Source organism: Cibotium barometz, chromosome 2 (assembly GCF_041138505.1).
Source record: "Cibotium barometz isolate CiBa-2024 chromosome 2, ASM4113850v1, whole genome shotgun sequence".
Classification (NCBI taxonomy): Eukaryota; Viridiplantae; Streptophyta; class Polypodiopsida; order Cyatheales; family Cibotiaceae; genus Cibotium; species Cibotium barometz.
Window position 1 is genome coordinate 60,470,528 of NC_141047.1, and position 20,989 is coordinate 60,491,516.

Sequence of the window (20,989 nt, forward strand, 5' to 3'; positions counted from 1 at the left end):
TTCAAGAATCCACTGTGATTCCTCAATAGAATGATTCTTATACTCTTCACTAAGTAACGATGCTACACAGTGCCACTGTACGGGTAGTTGTTCGGTCATACTCAATAATACTTTCAGGTATTAGAATTTCAGATTCATTCTCGAGGAGAAGGGGTCATCAATAACACGATTAATAGGAGTGGGGCCTTTAAAGGGTCTCAATAAACTAATGTGGAATGAGTTATGTATCTTCCAATGATGAGAGGGAATGCCCAAGCCAAATGCATTTTCATTAATTTGTTGTATAATTGTGAACGGTCCATGATAAAATCTAGGAGCCAACTTGATCTTAGGATACTTGGCAATATTCTTTAAGCGTCTTTTCTCTATGTGAACCCAAACTAGATAATTTTCTTTGAATTTCATTAATTGTTGTTTCTTGTTGGCTTGAGTTGTGTATTTCAGTTATACTTGCTTAATAGATTCATTGACTTCAGCTAGAATAGTAGCATGGTCTCATGAGCTAAAGTGTCAGTAAAACTGGAACATCACTAGTTATGGTAGAGACAAGAATGGGAAGTTTCTTACCATAGACAATTTCAAAGGGAGCTCGACCAGTAGCCAAATGGGGGGTATTGTTGCAAATTGAAGTAGAAGTAAATGTTGATCCCAATTTACAGGGTCGGTAAATAGTGTAGGATCTAAGAAGATCCATAGTAGCTTTATTCTGGCCATTGCTTTTTCTGGATGGAAAGCGGATGTAAATTTTAGAACCTAAATTCTTGAATAAAGCAACCCAAAAATGATTGCAAAAGCGGCCATCTTGGGCAGAGAGAATGACTTTGGGAAAGCCATGGTGAGGAAAGATAGTCTTAATGAATAGCTTAGCAGCTTGAGGGGCAAACATGGTCTTCTTGTTGCAAAGTACAAAGTATGCTTGCTTGCTAAATCTATCAACTATGGTGCATATCATATCATTCTGAGAGGACGTCGTCAGTGAACCAATAATAAAGTCCATTGAAATCTCTTCCCATGGACCTTTGGGAATAGGTAAGAGCATTAAAAGACCAAAAGATTTACCATGATGGCATTTAATTCTTTGACAAACAATACATTCAGACACAAATTTTGCAATGTCATGTTTCATGTGAGGCCAAAAGAAATATTCTTTACATGCAGCTAATGTGGATTGAATTCCTCTATGTCCCATATATGCAGGAGCATGCATCTCAGTTATGGCTAGTTCTCTAAATGGTGCAGTGATGCAAAGTCTCTTTTGAAAGAACAAAACCCATTTGCATAACAATAATCATTTACTTGCAAAGGATTTTTAGCATGTATAGCATTCCATGCAGGGGAAAAATTAGGATCATCATCATATGAGTTAATCATAGCATGGAAAGATAGTACTTGAATAGCAGACACGTTATTCAAATAAGTATGTTTAAGCTCATCAAATGAATTAGAATTGCAAACAGAACTTTGGTTATCATCAAGAGGTTTGCAACACAACAACTACATTAACACGGTCTGGTTAATATTGGATCATAGGGTGAAATTTTTGAATCAAAGAAGCCCATTTGAGGTGGCGATCCAATATTAAAGATTGGATCAACAAGTGCTATAGCCTGTTGATCTATCTTTATTAGTACCTCAGATCCCATGAGATAATGCTTCCTTATGTTGAGGGCATGGACAACAACCTAAAGTTCCTTATCATAGGTACTATACTTAGCCTCATTGGGTTTGAGCTTGCGGCTCTCATAAGCTATGGGATGGTCATCTTGCATGAGAACTACACCTACGCTGAATCCACTAGCATCTTTGACAAAACTAAAAAGAAAGGACGATCAAAGTTTGGGAGTTGTAGGATAGATGCATGGGTCAATAAGTACTTCAAAGACTTCTGCTGACTATCACTCCATCGAAAAATTACCTTCTTGCGGAGCAAGATAGTCAATGGGAGAGCAATGAGCGAGAAATTCTGTACGAGTAAAAACCTGCTAGACCTAGAAAAGATCTAACTTCATGGGCATTTTTAGGAGTAGGCTAGTCTCGAATGGTCTAGAATTTCTTAGGTTCTACTTGAATACCATCGACCGATACAATATGGCCAAGATATTCCATCTCAGTTTGAGAGAATGAACATGTATCAAGGTTAGCATATAATTTATTTTCCCTTAACAAATCAAAGACAATACTTAAGTGATCCTTGTGTGCTTCTTCAAAGTGACTGTAAACAAGAATATTATCAAAGAAAATAATCACAAAATTTTGATAATCTATAAAAAAATTGTTCATCATGTGTGCAAATGTGGTAGAAGCATTAGTAAGACCAAAGGAGGGCATGACAACGAACTCATAATGTCTTGATTGTGTATGGAAAGCAGTCTTGAAGATATCAGCAGGATCCATACAGATTTGATGATACCTAGACTTTATGGACGTTAATTTTACTAAATTCTTTTTCTGCACAAGCAAGACAGGCAGCACACCAAATGGAGAGCTACTAGGGCGAATGAGACCTTTGTCAAGCAATTTAACTACTTGGCATTGCCCTTCTTGTTGGTCCAAAGGGCCGTGTCTATATGGTGCTTTGTGAGGCGATTGAATGCTTGAAAGAAGTTCTACCTTATGGTCCAAGTCACCACGAGAAGGGAGTAGATGGAGAGGATAGTCATCCTTAAAACATTCGATAAAAGAAGCAAGAAATTTTTGTTGTTGTGGTGAGAGAGAAGATTCTTTCTTTTTTACTTCATTAACATAAATAATGTATGCTTTCTCATGTTTCCTTAATGCACGACGTGCTTGTGTGTGAGAGATGAGTGAAAACATTTTAAGAGAAGAATGACTAGATAAAGAGAGAGATTGATTATTGAAATTGAAAGAGTGTGTATGATAATCAATCTATGGCATTAGGACCTCAATGGAGTCTTCTTGGGCCCTTTTATTTGGCAGTTTAAGGGAGTCAAACCTTTTCTCTTAAGAAGAAACGTTTTCTAATTTGAAAGCTTCAAAACGGCCACTTTATTCGAATTTGAATTTTGGGGAGAAAATGAAATTTAAAATCTAGCGGATAAAACCATATCATGTAATATATCTATGGAAAGCTCTTGATGCGTAGATCACGGATTTGTAATCTCCGCTCAAATCCGAGCTTGTATGTAGAAGTTATGGAGGTTCGAAAATTGTAAAATTGTCCCCCTCCCTTTTTGGGGGAAAAAGTGCACCCTTTGAACACTCCCTTTGACCACTCTTACACCTCTCTTAATCACCAATGGTTTTTGCTTACATGGCGGGCTCCTATTTGTCAAAAAGTTAAACATTTCCATAACCTCATGGCAAATTAAAGGGCCCAAAAAGACTCCATTGAGTTCCTAATGGATTATGTTTGTGTCTAAATGGCATACCAAGAATGACATCTGTGGAGTGCAGAGGTGTAATAAATTTCACTTTTCCTTAAAAGGACTAATAAAAATTTTGAGATCTTTTATTTCATGTGTGCCATTGTACCTAGTTCATTGAAAAGCAGGTTTAGCTTTATAAGTAGAAGGAGAAGTTTCAAGTTGGAGTTTCTTAATAAGTTTTTCAAAGATGAAGTCATGTGAACTACCATTATCATGTAAAACACATACTTCAGAACCATTTATATGACCTTTCATTCACAATAAAGCATGTAGCGAGGGAGTCATACCTGGATCAATAGATTCTATGTTGTTAGTCTCGGATTGAAGAACGTCTTCACTCTAGTTTGGAGTGAAATCAAGATCATCAATAGCGCTATCCTCTTCAATATAGTGGAGTTTGGCCGATGAAGAGTTGTCCTTTGGAAGCTTAGCAGGGCACTGAGACTATTTATGGCCCAGTTTATGGCATTTATAACAAAAGATGGGATATTTGTGCTAGAATCAACATGTGGTGCGTGCACGCTATTGTGGCTAAGATGGGACTTTGAATTTACATCATTTGTCTTGGAATTAGCCACTTTAGATACATTTTTATTTGGAAAAGTGGGTGCACAAGTGTTGTTAAAAGTGTCATTGCGTGGAGTAACAAAAGGTTTACAAAAGTTACGATTGTTTGTTACCCAAGATGATTGTCGATTTTGAGTTACTACTTGTGATTGTCGAGATTGAGTAGCCTTTTGAGAAGAGTGAACCATCTAGGGAGTAGATTATAACTCTTTCTCTGCATCATGAGCAAAAGAAATTGCTTCATAGAGTGAAGAGGGCTTCAAAGTGTTGATTTTTTCTTGTATACCATGTTGAAGACCGTCTTCGTATTTGCGTTGAAGTGAATCTTCAAGCACATCCTCGAGCATGTGAAGGAGTAAGAGGCATTGCCAAAAAGGCTTAGTATATTGGCTCACGTTTTTACCTTCAATCCATGAGAAATTTGACCATGTGTAGTGCGCGTAAAGATGAAACTAAGATGGTAAGAATGATTCTTTGGCTTTCTCTTAGAACCAGGCCTAAGTGGTAGGGCGATCAATGCTATTTACGGAGCACATTCCACCATAAAGCAGCTTTATCATTCATATGGTTGGTGGCGCACTTAATTTTGTCACGCTCGAAAAAAATTCTTTAGCAAAGTAGTCATCAAATTGAATCAACCATGACAAAACAATTTTTCCATCTTTGCGACCATCAAAGCAAGAAAAAGTAGAGGAGTGACAACCTTATCTTTTTTTCTTTGCGGGTTTGTTGAGCGTCAAGCGCGACTCGTAAAATTTTAGCAATTCGGTCATCCTCAGCGCCCCGTTCGAGTCCCGCAGTTGTTTGTCACGGTCTTGTAATTAGCGTTCAGCATCTTGAAGTTGTTACACAACATATAAATATGTTGTTTCAGAGTAGCATCAAGCATAGGGATATCCATGTCGGAGTTGTGTTGCAACGAATTGTCGCTTGATAACAGCATGTGGGTGCAAGCGTTGGACGAGGTGCTCCTTGTTTATCAATTTCCTTTCAGATAGAGAAGAGAGAGATTAAAAGATAATGTATTGCTCTCCTCCCCCACGGTTGTATAGAGAAGAGAGAGAGATATTTCTCTGGGTGTTTTTTATCTTTAAAGAAAATATAAGTGTGTGTGTGTTTTGTTTTGTTTTGTTTTTTTCTCTCGGTTGCCGACTATATTGCTTTTGCCAAACGCCAGCTGCTGCTGAAACATCAGTTTGTGACGTTGGGTGGGTGCTATTGATAACGGCAGTTTACTCTCCTCGCATGAGTGAGAGAGAGAGAGAGAGAGAGAGAGAGAGAGAGAGAGAGAGTGTGTGTGTGTGTGTGTGTGTGTGTTTACTCTCCTCGCATGCTTGCACTGGCTGTGTTGCTCTCAACTTGCTGCCAATTTGTGTGTCTTAGCGCGACTGTTGTTGCCTGCCGTTTGTTGTCCGCACCTACATGGTCTGCACTACCCTGGCTAGCTGGGTGCCATTGACCACGTCTACGGTGGTTTAAGAGAGAGACACCTTGTTGACTTGCACATGTGCGGCTGCTCTTGTTGTGGCACCATTATGTTGTTATTACCGACTGTGGCCGTATGATGTGCTGCGACGATTGCTGTTCGTGGCAGTTATGGTTGGCCGTTGCTTTGTACGCTTTGTCTGCACTGTCGTGCACTTTCTCCTTGATGTTTATTGTGGCTGGGTAATTGAACGTTTCTTGTGTTTTGTGCACCCAATTTTGTGGTATACGCTAAAATAGACGGCTTCCGCAAACTTCAAGGACGAGAGAGACCACTGGTTAATAGCTCTGATACCAATGCTGTTAATTCGCCTCCATAGCCATAGCATAAGCTTTACAAATAGATAAGAAGAATATAAATATAGCAAACTATTCATGACAAAGAGAGTGAGTTCATTCTCCCCTTATGCATGAGTTACTCAGTCATGAGCATCCTTCCTCATGCATGTATTTATTTATTAGCAAAAAGCAAGTGCTCAAAAATAGCTTGATACATTCTACTTTGGGCCATTAATATCAAAAAGTAACTTGGTCCCCAAGATTGACTATTTATATTCAAATTGTAGCAATTTAATTAAATGAAACTATAGACGGACGACCATAGACCCACATCAAAATCCGACGACCACGCACTGGCCAAAAATCCATCGCACCCACGCTACTCTGTACATTGATCTGCTCACCAAAAACACAAGACACATTAAATCTCACTTATCCACCCATCACCATGCGACCACTACTCCACGCTCTCACATGTAGCCAGTCATCACGACCGTGCGGCAAATAAGCGTACCATGAATATCACATACAATATCAAATAATTCCACAATTCACATTTCCATAATAGTTGTATGTATGGGACACCTTTGTTTCCGATCTCAAAAAATCGCTCCCCAATACATGACCAACCTTGAGGATGAGTTTTATAGACTCTCCTAAAATGGGTTACCCATGCTGAGGGAGATTTATATTGGGGGTAGCTGTAGCATTAAAATTAATTTAATTAAGAGTTGAGAGAGAGAGCGAGAGAGAGAGAGAGGGGGGGGAGGGGGGGAATGTGTATGTGTGTGTTTGTGTGTGTGTGTGTGTGTGAGAGAGAGAGAGAGAGAGAGAGAGAGAGAGAGAGCCATGCCTTGGAGTAGGTACAGCACAAGCAAGTATGGTAGTGCATGGTGACGACAACATAGAAAACAAGAGAAGCAGGAAAAAAAAACGTACAAGACCTTAAAGCAACAGTTTTTTTTTTAAAATATCAGCCCACGTTACCAGCTCTCCAGAATGTACACGTCTGTACTGTACGGACTGAATGAATCTGTACCAATACAGAATGCAACTATGCCACACTAAGGCATTAAAAAACTAGATTGGTAACAAAGAGGTGGCCTCATCACCATTTCTTCAACTTGTGGAAATTTGAACATGTTCTGTGAACCCACATCCCTTGCATTACACACCACCTATTCTCATTCTACCTCCCCTTTCATATGCGGCACATCGTCCCCTCTCGTCCCCACCCTTCCCTCCTTTCATACCTCTTAATACAATATCACATGTTTGTAATTTAACTTAGGTTTTCAAAAAAAGATGCACTTAAAGCTCAGAATATGTGTGCAGAGACTACACCATCTGAGTAATCAAGCATTGGGAAATTTGAATAGCATTCAAATTTCTCCTGAGTACGAGCTTGGGAGGCTGAGGTGGAGTGGAGCTTGGGAGGCTGAGGAGGAGAAACAGAAGAAGAGGTAAGGAGGGCAGCTATGGGAGGAGGTATGAAAGAAGAGGGAGGGAGGTGCTAAAAGAGAGGGAGGAGAGAGGAGAGAGGAGGGAGAGGGAGGGAGGAGAGAGGAGGGAGAGAGGGAGGGAGGAGAGAGGAGAGAGGGAGAGAGGGAGGTGCTAAAAGGGAGGGAGGTAGGTAGGCAGGCAAGAGGTTCTCAAAGGAGGAAAAGTGAGTTATGCCTATGCAAAATATGGAAAGTAAGATATACAAGAAAAGAGAATTTTCAAATTTGCAAGTGATGTGTAATAGTGACACTTCAAAAGCATTTTTGGAATTTTTGCCAAAAATCGTGGATGCATGTGGGAACTCTCTGGAATTTTCTCTTGTCCTTTCCTTTTACAAAAATTTATTTTACTACACAAAAATTCACTCTTACATGCGTGGGAAAGCTTGCTTTTTCCAAGGCCTTCTAGAATTTTTTGGGAAAAGCCTTAAACTTATGCTTTAATGCTCTTTCTTTTCTAGCAAAAAGAAGGATAGAGCGGCCTAATTTAGCACTTCCACATGGCAAGGTTGGCATGGCAGGGTCAGATAGCCAATGGGCGGGTCCCCAAGGGCCAAGGTGATGGCCACCTAGAGTATGAAAGCCAAAAATGGGTGGCCTTGTCTACACCAATAAGGTGCCCAATAAACCCACGAATCCTAAGCTCAATGTAAGTGAGAGAACATTCCTTCTAGCTTGATGCCCAAATGAGGGCATGGCGGGCTTCATAAAGCCCTCACCCCACTCTTCCAACTAGCCATATGGGATAAATCCCCATTCCCTAGCCATTGCATATAAAATAACCTGATTGACCCCTGTGGAAACCAAGTAAAAACAAAAAATTTGTGTTGCTCCAACAAAAAGAGAGTGTATGGACCTAGACTAAGATGGCCTACTATTAGGTGGTAAACACTAATGAGAAAAAAAAACCGTGCTAAATCTTGAGCAAGAAAAAAAAGAAGCTAACAACACCCTAAATTATGCATGTGTGCCAAAAACACCCCATTTGGACCTAGAGTAAGATGGCCTAGTATTATGTGCCTAGTATGAGGTTATAAACACTAATGAGAAAAACACAAATCCCCGTACTAAATTTTTGAGCAAGAAACAAAGTAGAGCTATGCTCATTTGGAAAAAAGGAAGCTGACAACACCTTAAATTATGCACGTGTGCCAAAAATACCCCATTTGTGCTACCCCTCTCCCCTTTTGGAGTGCGTAGAGTGGAGAGGAAGAACCAGTTACATCAACCATCCCCCTTGAAAGTAAGGCAGTCATGCCTTATGCCATAACATATGCTGAAGTCAAAAAATGCATGGAACCACACATGCTAGCTAGCCTGTATCCATGCTTATTTTGTATGCATAAGAAGATTAAAAACAATGATGCACAACAAATAACTGCTACCGCTGGGAAACAGCCATCCCCCTCTCGTATAACTAAATACCTCCTCCTGGATCAAGATAAAACTCTGTGACATCCACTTCTCAACTGAATACCACTTGGAAATAGCCATCCCCCTCTCGTATAACTAAATACCTCCTCCTGTATCAAAGATGAAACACTGTGACATCCACTTCTCACCTGAAAGTCCTCCTAGATCAAACGGTCCAAGCGTAGTGAATAGAAGACAACTTGCACCACCTAGATTAAAGACTGTAGAAGCTGGTTGTAGTCCACCAGCTTAAAGGATCAAAGGATAATAACTTTTATCCCGAGTGCATGTTATCTCTAGGATCAAAGGATAATAACTTTTATCCCGAGTGCATGTCCCCAGTATAAATTGCATCATAACCAGCTCTCCCACTAGCATCATTCAAATAATATTGTATCTCCCAATCCCAAACCCAAAAGTCCATTGTATCATTAATAACATCACTTCTCCTACTTGTAACCATCTATAACACCTCTTGGTGTCATGAATGTTGAGATGTCAAGCTCAACATGAGCTGACACTCACAAGGCGCCTACATGACCATTCGACATTTATATCACTGGCGGGTTTGGTATGCACCGACATATCTTCGCCAGAGATTCCACAGTTGGATTACACAGACTAGTCCACATCTACTCACTCCACTTAACGTGTTCACATTATGGACCGCTTGTATATACTCCATTATGTGTGTTAGTCACTTTATCTTCTTTGTAGACCACTTTTGTTGTGTGAAAAAGGAGAAGAATTTTCAACCTCAACTTGTGTGTTCTCTTCTAGGGTTTGTGTGAGTGTGTGTGTGCTTGCAAGAGCTCAAGCTCTCTTCTCCCCTGCATCTTTTCATGGTATCAGATCCTGGTTCATCCTAAGGGCTAAGCGACAAGCAAGAGAAGCACAAGAAGCGGTACAAGGGTAAGAGCTTCATCTACTCTTATGCTTTTGTGTTGGCTACTACATCCTTGTCTCGAGAGCTCTTCGAGAGGCACCGACAAACGAACTCTGATTGAGGAGCTTTCTTCATGGGAGGAGAGCTACATGGCAACTATAACGTCTGTTGGACATAGTTTTTTGGACCGAAAACGCATTTCGAACACGTTTGGACCTCCGTTTTTAAATTCGCGAGCATTTTTTTCTTGGAATTAGCCACATTAGATACATTTTTATTTGAAAAAGTGGGTGCACAAGTGTTGTTAAAAGTGTAAGTGCATGGAGTAACAAAAGGTTTAAGAAAGTTATAATTTTTTGTTACCCAAGACGATTATCAATTTTGAGTTGTCGCTTGTGGTTGTAGAGATTGAATAGCCTTTTGAGAAGAGCAAACCATGTGGGTAATAGATTGAAACTCTTTCTTAACGTTATGAGCGAAAGAAATTGCTTCGTAGAGCAAAGAGGACTTCAAAGTGTTAATTTTTTCTTATATACCACGTTGAAGACCATCTTCGTATTTGCGTTGAAGTGAATCTTCAAGTACATCTTCGAGCATGTGAAGGAGTAAGAGGCGTTGCCAAAAATGCTCAGTATATTGACTCATGTTTTCACCTTCAATCCATGAGAAATTTGACCATGCGCAACACGATTGACCTTGGTCTCTTGCTCTAGTAGAGCTCCTTCTATCTTGTGTAGCTTCAATTCAGGTACATTCTTTAAGATTGCTACAATGTTTTCATATTCACCTTTATCCACACTCTTCAGAAGCACTCCTAGTACCTCATCATCTTCTACCTTCTTGCCAATGGCTACCAATTGTTGCTTAATGCTTTTGTATTTGTTCAAGTGTGTGATTAAAGGTTCACTTTCTTTCATATCCAGTTTGTAGAATTGCATTAACAGATTTATCTTTAAATTTTTTACTTGAGTGCCAAATAATTTATTGAGTTCATCCCATGCATCTTTTGTCCATTGTATCCTTGTGATGTAATGAATGATTTCATCATTTAAACTAAGTGCGATGAGTCCTAATGCTTTCTCAATCCTGCTCTTCCACTCATTTTTTCCACTCACCTCTGGACATTCATCTCTTCCTTCAACTAGCCCCCACAGATTTTTCCTCATGAGCAAATACATGGTTTTTGTTTGCCATGTATAAAACTGCTCCCCATTAAATTTGGCTATCTCTTATGACGTGCTCATGATGATGTGAAGGGAATCTTACCTCTTAATCCAATTTTAAGATTCAAGAACAGTGTCTACCCTTTTACAACTCAATCTGGTGTTTAAGTGATAATTACAACAGATTTATCAACAGAAATTACAAAAAAGCAAAGGGTAACAAATCTGTACTGAATGGTTAGAATATCAAACCATCTCCGAATTGCAATCTGAAGTTATAGAGATCTGTATCAGATACCCAATGGTTAATTTGAACCCTCAATTGTACCAAAATACAGTGATTAATCATTGATTAACAAAATAATCCTCTATTTTGTATGAAAAAAACAAAGTATGCAGGGAGTCCAGATCTGAGGCCTTAGAGTTCAAATGAGCTCAACTCTTTTCAAAGCCATCAATAACAGTTAGTCTAGTAGAGGATTAAGCCAAGAAACACAAGATTTGACCAAACATTGAATGCTTAATCTCTGTTTTACCAAAGTCACCTGCAGATTTGATGCAGAGCTTGGATCTCACTATAGACTTGATGAAATCAAAAACTATCTTCACCAACTTGTAGAGCACCCTTGAAAACCCCTCAGACCAAGAGGAATTAGGCCAATTGTATCTGATGGAAAGGGAATCTCAGCTTCCTTCAAAAAAACGACACTTGCAAAATCGCAAAAATCAACAGCTACAGAAGGCGGTTTGATGATTCGAGTTGATGGAAGCACAGGGAATGTAGCTTTGTTTGGCTAAAAGGGTTTGGACCAATGTTATGTATGAAGAAAGAGAGAGCTCCTCCAACCAACTGGAAGTACAGAGGTTAATTAAAAGAGCTAAAAATTTAATTTTTTTTCTAATCCTAATTAACTAGATGATTAGCAAGATAATGGACTCATAAATTTAATGGATTCTAAGCTAAGCTCTAATACCATGTTAAATTTGTAACAATGTGATGAGCTATGGTGGATCAAATGCTAGAATCAACATCATTAACAAAGAGATTAGATGATGATTAAGACAAGATTAATGAGCAATTAATTGATAGCTTAATATAAACATGGACAATAAAAAACCAGCAAATTCTCATTAAACCAATGCCTCAATTTAAAGAGTTTACATCCAAGCATCTAATCCCACTAATCTCTCCTTGATTCACTCCACCTCTTTTGCTTGATTCTCTCCACCTCTTCCCAGAATATCTCCACATTCTCATGCTACCCTTTATTCTCTCCCAGTAGATACCTCTCAGCTTTTCACAGCTTCTCACTCATTTACAGATTCTCTTTTACAACCTCTTGCTAAGGGCTTGTTCCCGCACACACCCTATTCACTTGTATATTTCAACAAATCCATCGCACCCACGCTACTCCGTGCACTAATTTACTCATCATAAACACAAGACACATTAAATCTCACTTATCCGCCCATCACAATGCGACCACTGCTCCACGCTCTCGCACATAACCAGTCACGACCGTGTGGCAAATGAGCGTATCATAAATATCACATAAAATATCAAATAATTCCACAATTCGCATTTCCATAATAGTTGTATGGGACACCTTTGTGTCCGATCTCAAAAAAACACTCCCCAATACATGACCAACCTTGAGGATGAGTTTTATAGACTCTCCCAAAATGGGTCATCCATGCTGAGGTGGATTTATATTGGGGATAGTGTCAGAATATGCAGTGGAAATGACAACCAAACTTGGGTAGACAAGAGCAAGTAGACTGCAGAAAATAATCAGCACAAGAAACACAGAGAGATAGGTGTGTAAACTCTTCTCTATACACAAGATCCCAAAAAAACTGAATGAGAAAGTGGTGGGGACTGAGGGGCAATATATACATCTCCATGTGAGCAGTCGGCCAGCTCCAGAAGGTGCCCACGACTGTGAAAAATGCCCACGACTGCTGAAAATAGCAGTCGGCCAGCTATACAGATGCCTACGCCTAGTCAGAACAGGTCGGCCCAGCAGCCCAGATGCACACAACTGAGGAAAGTCCAGTCGGCCAGCATTGGGATGCTCCTGGCATCACCTGGCAGCCCTCCATCCACTAGGAAAAAATGGGAAAAATAGGGAAAAAATACGGGGAGTGTGGAAAAATGATATACGGGCGGGCACACCCACAACAGAGGCCCTGGTGTATACAAATAGACAGGAGATGACTTCTAACACCCCCTCTCAGCTCCTGGCTGTGTAACCAACCCCAGGGAGCTAGAGTGCCGCCTGAGCGTAGCCTGAGGTAGAGACTTCGTGAAGAGGTCCGCCGCATTGTCCTTCGTCGAACAATAAAGTAGCAAGATGTCACCCGCCAAGATCTTCTCACGTACAAAGTGATACTGTATCTCTATATGCTTGGTCCGGGCATGGAAAACCGGGTTCCGAGCAATAGCTATACAACTCTGGTTATCACATTGTCCCTCTGTGGAAACCCCATCTCGCCTAGCAGCCTCTGCAGCCATACAACCTCACAAGCAGCACCACAAGCAGCCCGATACTCTGCCTCTATCGAAGAAAGGGCAATAGTTGGCTGCTTCTTGCTGCTCCAAGAAACTGCTCCTGAGCCGAGGGTAAAAGTGTATCCTGAAGTAGACCTCCTCGTGTCTGGATCTCCTCCCCAATCTGAGTCACTCCAACCTTGGAGCTTGACTCCATTCCCTCCTGTGTAAAAGAGTCCCAAATCCTTCGTACTCTGCAGATACCGCAAGATCCGCAATCCTGCGTCCCAATGAGTCTTCAATGGCGTCTGCATAAAAGAGCTCAACAGCCCCACGGAGAAGCTCAAGTCCAATCTAGTGTTCAGCAACCAGATCAATGAACCAACCAACTTCCGGTACTGCGAGGCATCAACTGGCTCACAAGGATCTGTAAACAGTTAACTTTGTGTTCGGGTCCATCGGCGAAGTAATAGGCTTGCAGTTCTCCATCCCAAAGGCCTCAAGCAACTCATGAACATACCGCTGCTGAGAGACGAAAAACCCCCTCTGGGTCTGCCAGATCTCCAATCCCAAGAAGAAGTGGAGTAAGCCTAAGTCGGTCATCTCAAACTCCTTTGACAAGGCAGCCTTCGTCACTCCAATGTGCTCCACATGACCGCCGGTGAGAATGAGATCATCCACATAAAGGATGATAAGTGTGACCATGCCGCGTTCCCGAAAGAGATACAGGTTCGGATCTGCAACCGATCTCTGAAATCCAGTCCGAATAAAGAAGGAATCAATCTTCTGATTCCAAGCCCTCAGAGCCTGCTTAAGACCATACAAGGCCTTATGTAACCTGTAAACCATCCCTTCCGATCCTGGAATAATAAAGCCTGGAGGCTGCTCAACGTACACCTCCTCCTGCAGGTCACCATTAAGGAACGCTGATTTTACATCCATCTGGTACACGGGCCACCTCTGAGAAGAAGCAAGGGCTAGAACGGTTCGAATCGTGGTCATCCGCGCTGTCGGTGCAAAGGTATCCTCGTAGTTGATGCCTGGCCGCTGAGCATAACCCTTAGCCACGAGCCTGGCTTTGTGTTTGTCCACCGACCCATCAGCCGCGTACTTGGTCTTAAAGACCCATTTGACACCAATGACTGACTGCTTCGACGGCCTCGGTACCAACTCCCAAGTGTTGTTCTTCTCGATGGCATCAAGTTCCACCTGCAAGTATCCTGTGAAAGGGCTTCCTTTACGGAAGTGGGCTCTTTATCCCGCATGATACGAGACATCAGAGCATAGTTCACCTAAAGAAGCTCCGCCGTGTTGCTTTTATCTCAAACTCGATATGATCTGCGAGGGCCGTCCTCTGTGGTCCACTCGGAGGGTAGCTCCGTGACACCTGACTCCCGAAGGGTGTCTAACAACCACCTAGGTACTCGAACAGATCGTGGAGCCTCCTGTGTTCGCGGAGGCTCAACTCCAGCTGCGGGCTCAACCTCCTGTGATGACTGAGGTGGATCAACTGGAGTAGTATACTGGGAATCATCATCAGATTCCTCTGGATCTCCAAGAAGTGGCGGCTCATCGATAGTGGATGCTGGAACATGCTCGTCAAAGACCACATCCCGGCTGACAACAATCTCGTTCCTCTCTGGATCATACAACCTGTATCCCTTGGAAAGAGAGTTATACCCCACAAATACCAGCTTGCGGGACTTGGAGTCAAGCTTCCCCCTCTGCTTCTTCGGAATATGTACATACGCGTCACTCCCAAAGACACGGAAGTGCGAGACATCGGGTTTCCTGCCAAAATATGCCTCAAATGGAGTCATATGGGGTACAGAAGTCGTCGGAGAGCGGTTAATGGTATGGACAGCTGTTGCCACAGCCTCACCCCAAAGTGGACGAGGAAGATCACGATGCTCCAGCATGGTCCTCGCCATCTCCACCACAGTCTTGTTCTTACGTTCAACAACTCCATTCTCCGAAGGCGATCCGGTATTGGCCAATTCCCTCTTGATGCCATGATCTGCACAAAACCGAAAAAATACAATCGAGGAGAATTCACCTCCTTTGTCAGCCCTGAGAGTCTTGACCTGAAATCCAGACTCTTTCTCCACCATCACGTGCCAATCCTTGAACCGAGTAAAAGCCTGGTCCTTCTGGGAAAGAAAGTAGACCCACGTGAATCTGGTACAATCATCAACAAGCAGCATGAAGTAGAGAGATCCTCCCAAGGATGGTATCTGCTGTGGTCCACACAAGTCAGTGTGAATCAACTCCAAAGGTTTCGAAGCCCGCCTGGAAGCCTGCTTTGGAAAGGATTCCCTGTGCTGCTTACCACGTATGCAAGAACTGCAAAGCGTCCTTGCCTACTACCAACATCTGGCAAGCCAACCACCATCTGGTCCCAGAAGGCGCGCCGCAAAGCATCCACATTTGAGTGGCCAAAACGAAAGTGCCACAAATCTCCGACCTGAGAGCCTGTCAGTGAGGAGAGTGCAGAGAGCTTGTAGATGCCATTCTCCACACCGCCTTCCCAAACAACTTTGCCTGTCTCATGGTCCCTTAGAGCAACTGAATGCTCCTCAAATTCCACCCGAAAGCCAGTCTTGCATACCTCATGCACTGACAAAAGATGAAAGCCCAGAGCAGGGACATAAAGAACACGGGAAGCATGCTTGCCCCCCTTGCCGTCGGGAATAATCTCCATCCGGCCCTCACTATGTATCGGAATAGTGGAGTTATCGCCAATAAAAATACGACCTGACTGCCGTTTTAGATCCAGAAAGAAGTCACGGGATGGAGTCATGTGCCTGGAAGCACCACTGTCGAGAATCCATTCCCGGGTATCCTTTGCGGTGAAGCCAACTGCCTCCTCGCTCGAAGATGATGAAGCATCGGAGTCCACTATCTCCAAGTGCACAAATGCCGGAGTCTTCGTAGCTGAGGCTGAGGAATCAACACTCTTCCTTGTCTGCTTAGGGCACTTCCTCCAGTAGTGGCCTTTCTCGCCACAATCATTACACGATCTTTCGGCCTTCAGCTTCTCTCGTTCTGGATCAGGCTTCTTCTCGGAAGACTTCTCCGATGAAGCCTTCCCTTTGCCCTTGTTGGTATTACGGCCTTTCGACCGTTGGCCAGTTAAGGCCTCCGAACCTCCGCCGTGAGGAGGGTTCGTGAAACGTTCCTCCTGGTCTAGGACCATTGGCACAAGCTCCTCCCAAGTAATGGTGCTGAGCCTGAAACTAGTGATCAACGAGGAATAGAAAGCAGAATACTGACCAGGCAAGTGGGAAAGTAACGTGATGGCCATATCTTCAGATGATATCTCTTTCCCAGCTTGAAGGACTTCCTGTTGAAGGGCCTGCAGCTTGTTAATGTGTTCCCGCATCGTCGAAGACTTTGCAGGGTTCATAACCCGCATCTGCGCTTCCAAGGATATCCGCTTCATGGGTGACACCCTCTTGTACAAAGAAGCCAAGTGCTCCCATATGCCTCTCGCCAGCGTCATGTGCTTGACATGGTTGGTCACCTGTGGTGTGCAATTGAGGAATATAAACGACCGGACCCTAGCGTTGACACGGTCCCACATGTGTGCCTGTGCCTCGCGGTCCTTCCTCGTCGCTAATAACTCCCCTTCCTCAGCTTCCGGCCGTGGCACCCCTATGATAATAAAATCAGCAAGATCATATGACCCCAAAACTGACTCCATCATGACCTTCCAGATGCCATAATTGGACCCGTCCAACTGACGATCCACTGGGAACGTGGGGAGAGTCGGAATCTTCACGTGCTTCTCAGCCATCTCGAGTAAATCTGCCATCTCGGAGAGTAACCTGAAAGGGTAGGTGGGTGGGAAAAATCTGAAAATCTGAAAATATGCAAGTGGCTGTCTAGCCCCTTTGCCTGCCTTCCTCTTGCACCTTCACTTCCCGTTCAGCCCGAAACAGTCCACCGATCAGCAACCTGTTGCTCCCCCTCTTGCTCAGAAAAACGCCCAAGATCTCCTAGAGCCTAGGGCTCTGATACCATGTCAGAATATGCAGCGGAAATGACAACCAAACTTGGGTAGACAAGAGCAAGTAGACTGCAGAAAATAATCAGCACAAGAAACACAGAGAGATAGGTGTGTAAACTCTTCTCTATACACAAGATCCCGAAAAAACTGAATGAGAAAGTGGTGGGTTCTGAGGGGCAATATATACATCTCCATGTGAGCAGTCGGCCAGCTCCAGAAGGTGCCCACGACTGTGAAAAATGCCCACGACTGCTGAAAATAGCAGTCGGCCAGCTACAGATGCCTACGCCTAGTCACAACAGGTCGGCCAGCAGCCCAGATGCACACGACTGCTGAGGAAAGTCCAGTCAGCCAGCATTGGGATGCTCCTGGCATCACCTGGCAGCCCTCCAGCCACTAGGAAAAAATGGAAAAAATAGGGAAAAAATACGGGGAGTGTGGAAAAATGATATACGGGCGGGCACACCCACAACAGAGGCCCTGGTGTATACAAATAGACAGGAGATGACTTCTAACAGATAGCTGTAACATTAAAATTAATTTAATTAAGGGTTGAGAGAGAGAGAGAGAGAGAGAGAGAGAGAGAGAGAGAGAGAGAGAGAGAGAGAGAGAGAGCCATGCCTTGGAAGTACGGTAGTGCATGGCAACGGCAGCATAGAAAACAAGAGAAGCGGAAAAGAAAACGTACAAGACCTTAAAGCAAGGGTTTTAAAAAAACATCAGCCATGTCACCAGCTTTGGAATGCACACATCCGTACTGTACGGACTGAATGAATCCGTACCAATACAGAATGCAACTATGGCACACTAAGGCATTAAAAAACTAGATTGGTAACAAAGAGGTGGCCCCATCACCAATTCTTCAACTTTGAGGAAATTTGAACATGTTCTCTGAACCCACATCCCTTGCATTGCACACCACCTGTTCTCATTCTGCCTCCCCTTTCATGTGGCACATTGTCCCCCCTTCCCTCCTTTCATACCTCTTAATACAATATCACATGTTTGTAATTTAACTTAGGTTTTCAAAAAAGGATGCACTTAAAGCTCAGAATATGTGTGCAGAGCCTGCACCATCTGAGTAATCAACCATTGGGAAATTTGAATAGCATTTTGCAACAAATTTTTCATACTGTACACGATTGTACTTATCACAATAAACTTTCAGACCACCTCGAGGCTACAAAAGTTAAAAACGACGCACACCTCAATTAAACCACCAACACGGATGATCACGTCCCCACTAAAAAATCCACAGATGCATGTCTGAATGTGCCCAGGTTTGTAGAGAAAAACCCCTGGGTACATAAGAGACTCTTGAAGAGCAAAACACTTAACATTGACATAGGAAGCCTCTACAGCCTGCACCCTTGACTAGCATGTACAGCTAGATGTTCTCTGTGTCCTTCCAGTTGACACATCAACTGTATCTGGAAAGTATCTGTAACAAACTGTCTTTAATTAACATGCACGAAAGCAAAAGGACCTTTCTCACGGCTTAAAAATAACACTACAATCCCCCAAAAAAATGTAAGGACTTACATTTCATCCTCGACTTCATTCTTCAAAGCATTCTGGGCAACACACAGGAATGCCGCATCCACATTCAAGTCTTCTTTTGCTGAAGTTTCAAAATAGGGTGTGTTTCCTTTCGTCGCCAACCATGCCCTCGCCTTCTTCTCAGATACCTTTACAAAATGCACACCTTGAAATTGAGTGTCAATGAAAGCTAGTTTGTTGGAAAAGCAGAAAAAGCCTTAACATACCACTCTACTGCTGCCATCATCAACATCTATTTTGTTCCCGAGGATCACAAAAGGGAAGTTATCAGGGTTGGGTATGTTTGCCTGCATTACAAATGAAATAAGAAAGTTATAGAGGTATAATCTTGCATGATGATAGGATGGTGTGCATGATGATAGGATGGTGTGCATGCGTGCGCGTGTGCACCAGCGTGCGCGGCGGTGCGCATGTGTATGCACCCGTGTGCAAATGCATGCATGCATACGCACCCGCATGCGTACGCGTGCACAGAGCTGCGCATGTGTATGTGCACCAACTACGTACTCAAATGTGTAGACAATGTGGTATAAGGGTATGTAAAGCATGCATTCGTTTGTTTAAGCATCACATTAAATGCCATGTTTTTCTTGTTGTTTAAGAGAAAGGAATTTACCTGCATTAGAAAACCATCCCTCCAATTTTCAAGGCTGTCAAATGACTTCATCACATTGACATCATAAACTAGTACACAGCAATCTGCCCCTTGGTAGAAAGCTGATCCAAGGCTTTGAAACCGCTCTTGCCCGGCCGTATCCCAGATCTGATTGAAGAAGAAATACGCATTGATATGTAACATTAAAATTCTTCCACAAATACATTAAAAAATAAAGTCCCTCTAAAGATTTGAAACAAACCCTGGTTAGAAGATTGCCTGAAGATGACTTAATAAACACTTGCCTGCAAGGTTAGCAACTTGTCATCAATTTGCACTTCTTTGGTGAGAAAGTCTGCACCTATGGTGGCCTTGTATTGGGTGTTGAACCTCTTATTGACATATCTAGGGTGTTAAAGGTCAAAGACCCAAAACTAAATTTATGAAAAAAAAAACAAAAAACAAAACAAAAGCAAGTAAATTCTTAAAGCAAGAAATTAGCATAAAAGAAATCAGAAATACATCTTAAAATTTTACAAATAAAACATGTAGATTCATTCAAAAAGTCAATAGGTTATTGGGGAGGGAAGCTGATCTTGCAAGAGAATGTGGGTAGGATACTGATTCATTAGTGAAGTTTTCCCGACTCTGCAAGAAGGCAAAGCCATGTCCGCACAGTTTCATTAGGCTTATTATGATTCGTATTATTAAATTTAAAAACAACCCATTTAAATTACGAGAAGAGGGTACCCACTGCTGTCGCCAAGGACAATGACTTTGATGAGCGTTCGCCGGCGAGAAGCCATGCCTTCTTCTTGCCAAAACAAGAAGACGACTCACACAGACGAAAAGCTCACATGTAATTATTAATAATAACTTCACTTCGAATTCGTTTTTTCCTTCCTCTTTATTTTTATTTTTATTTTTATTTTTATTTGGGGGTACTGGTGCGGTCGGTGACATTGTAGTTTATTTTTGGCCCTTGGCATCTTGCCACGTCGCCTACCTTCACGATTTCCCCCTTTGTATCACGAGTGCCTTCTCTCTCCCTCCCTTTAGAACTAATTCTTCTCTCTCTTGTTCTAATTCTTCTCTCTCTTTCTCTCCCCTCTCTTTTCCCCCTTAAAAAAAGCTCATTAACAAAAATCTCTCTCTCACTCTCCCTCCCTCTCTCTCTCTCACTCTCTCTCTCTCTTTATATATATATATATATATATATATATATATATATATATATATAACCTTTTCTCTCTCCAACTCTCTCTAACTACTCTGTCTATTTCTCTCGAATTGTCTCTCTCTCTCTCTCTCTCTCTCTCTCAAGCTCTCTTATTGTCTCTAGCTCTCTATTTCTCTCGAACTGGCCAACTCTCTCTCTAACTCTTTGTAACACACACACACTCTCTAACTCTCTCTCACTCTCTATCTCTCTCTCTACCTCTCACTCTCTCTCTCTCTCTCTCTCTCTCTCTCTAACTCTATTTCTCTAGTTCGATAACCCACATTAGCCTACTGTGTAGAGTATAAATCCATTGTTTTGCACATTGCTTAAGCTCGTATAAGCCTCTATGACAATGTACGGGTGCAACAAATCTAAAAGGGGTAGATGAAGGGTGATACAAAAGGTTGAACTAGAATTTCGATGTTGTGGAA

The 20,989-nt window shown here is 42.3% G+C and overlaps 1 protein-coding gene across 2 annotated transcripts; it reads right to left on the minus strand.

Annotated features, from left to right (window-relative positions):
* Positions 1–18,217: 18,217 nt before the first annotated feature.
* Positions 18,218–20,157, minus strand: LOC147641292 (ras-related protein Rab7-like). Of its 2 annotated transcripts, XM_086820245.1 has the most exons (7): positions 20,087–20,157; positions 19,958–19,984; positions 19,642–19,741; positions 19,358–19,504; positions 18,948–19,028; positions 18,724–18,869; positions 18,280–18,622 (listed from the first exon to the last, which is right to left on the minus strand). In XM_086820245.1, the coding sequence occupies exons 1-7, from the start codon at positions 20,140–20,142 to the stop codon at positions 18,556–18,558; spliced, it is 624 nt and encodes a 207-aa protein (XP_086676371.1). In that variant the 5' UTR covers positions 20,143–20,157; the 3' UTR covers positions 18,280–18,555. The 2 variants fall into 2 exon arrangements, with proteins under 2 accessions (XP_086676362.1, XP_086676371.1); XM_086820236.1 differs by having other exon boundaries at positions 18,218–18,622; positions 19,958–20,092.
* Between the last annotated feature and the right edge of the window lie 832 nt (positions 20,158–20,989).

What these genes read in the sequence shown, in the direction of transcription:
- LOC147641292 (XM_086820245.1), bottom strand. Translation starts at nt 20,142, where the DNA reads ATGGCTTCTCGCCGGCGAACGCTCATCAAAGTCATTGTCCTTGGCGAC. An exon ending in ATGATGGCAGCAGTAGAGTG is followed by an intron (nt 18,870 to 18,947) that starts GTATGTTAAGGC and finishes CATTTTGTAAAG; the next exon opens with GTATCTGAGAAGAAGGCGAG. An exon ending in AATGAAGTCGAGGATGAAAT is followed by an intron (nt 18,623 to 18,723) that starts GTAAGTCCTTAC and finishes AGTTTGTTACAG; the next exon opens with ATACTTTCCAGATACAGTTG.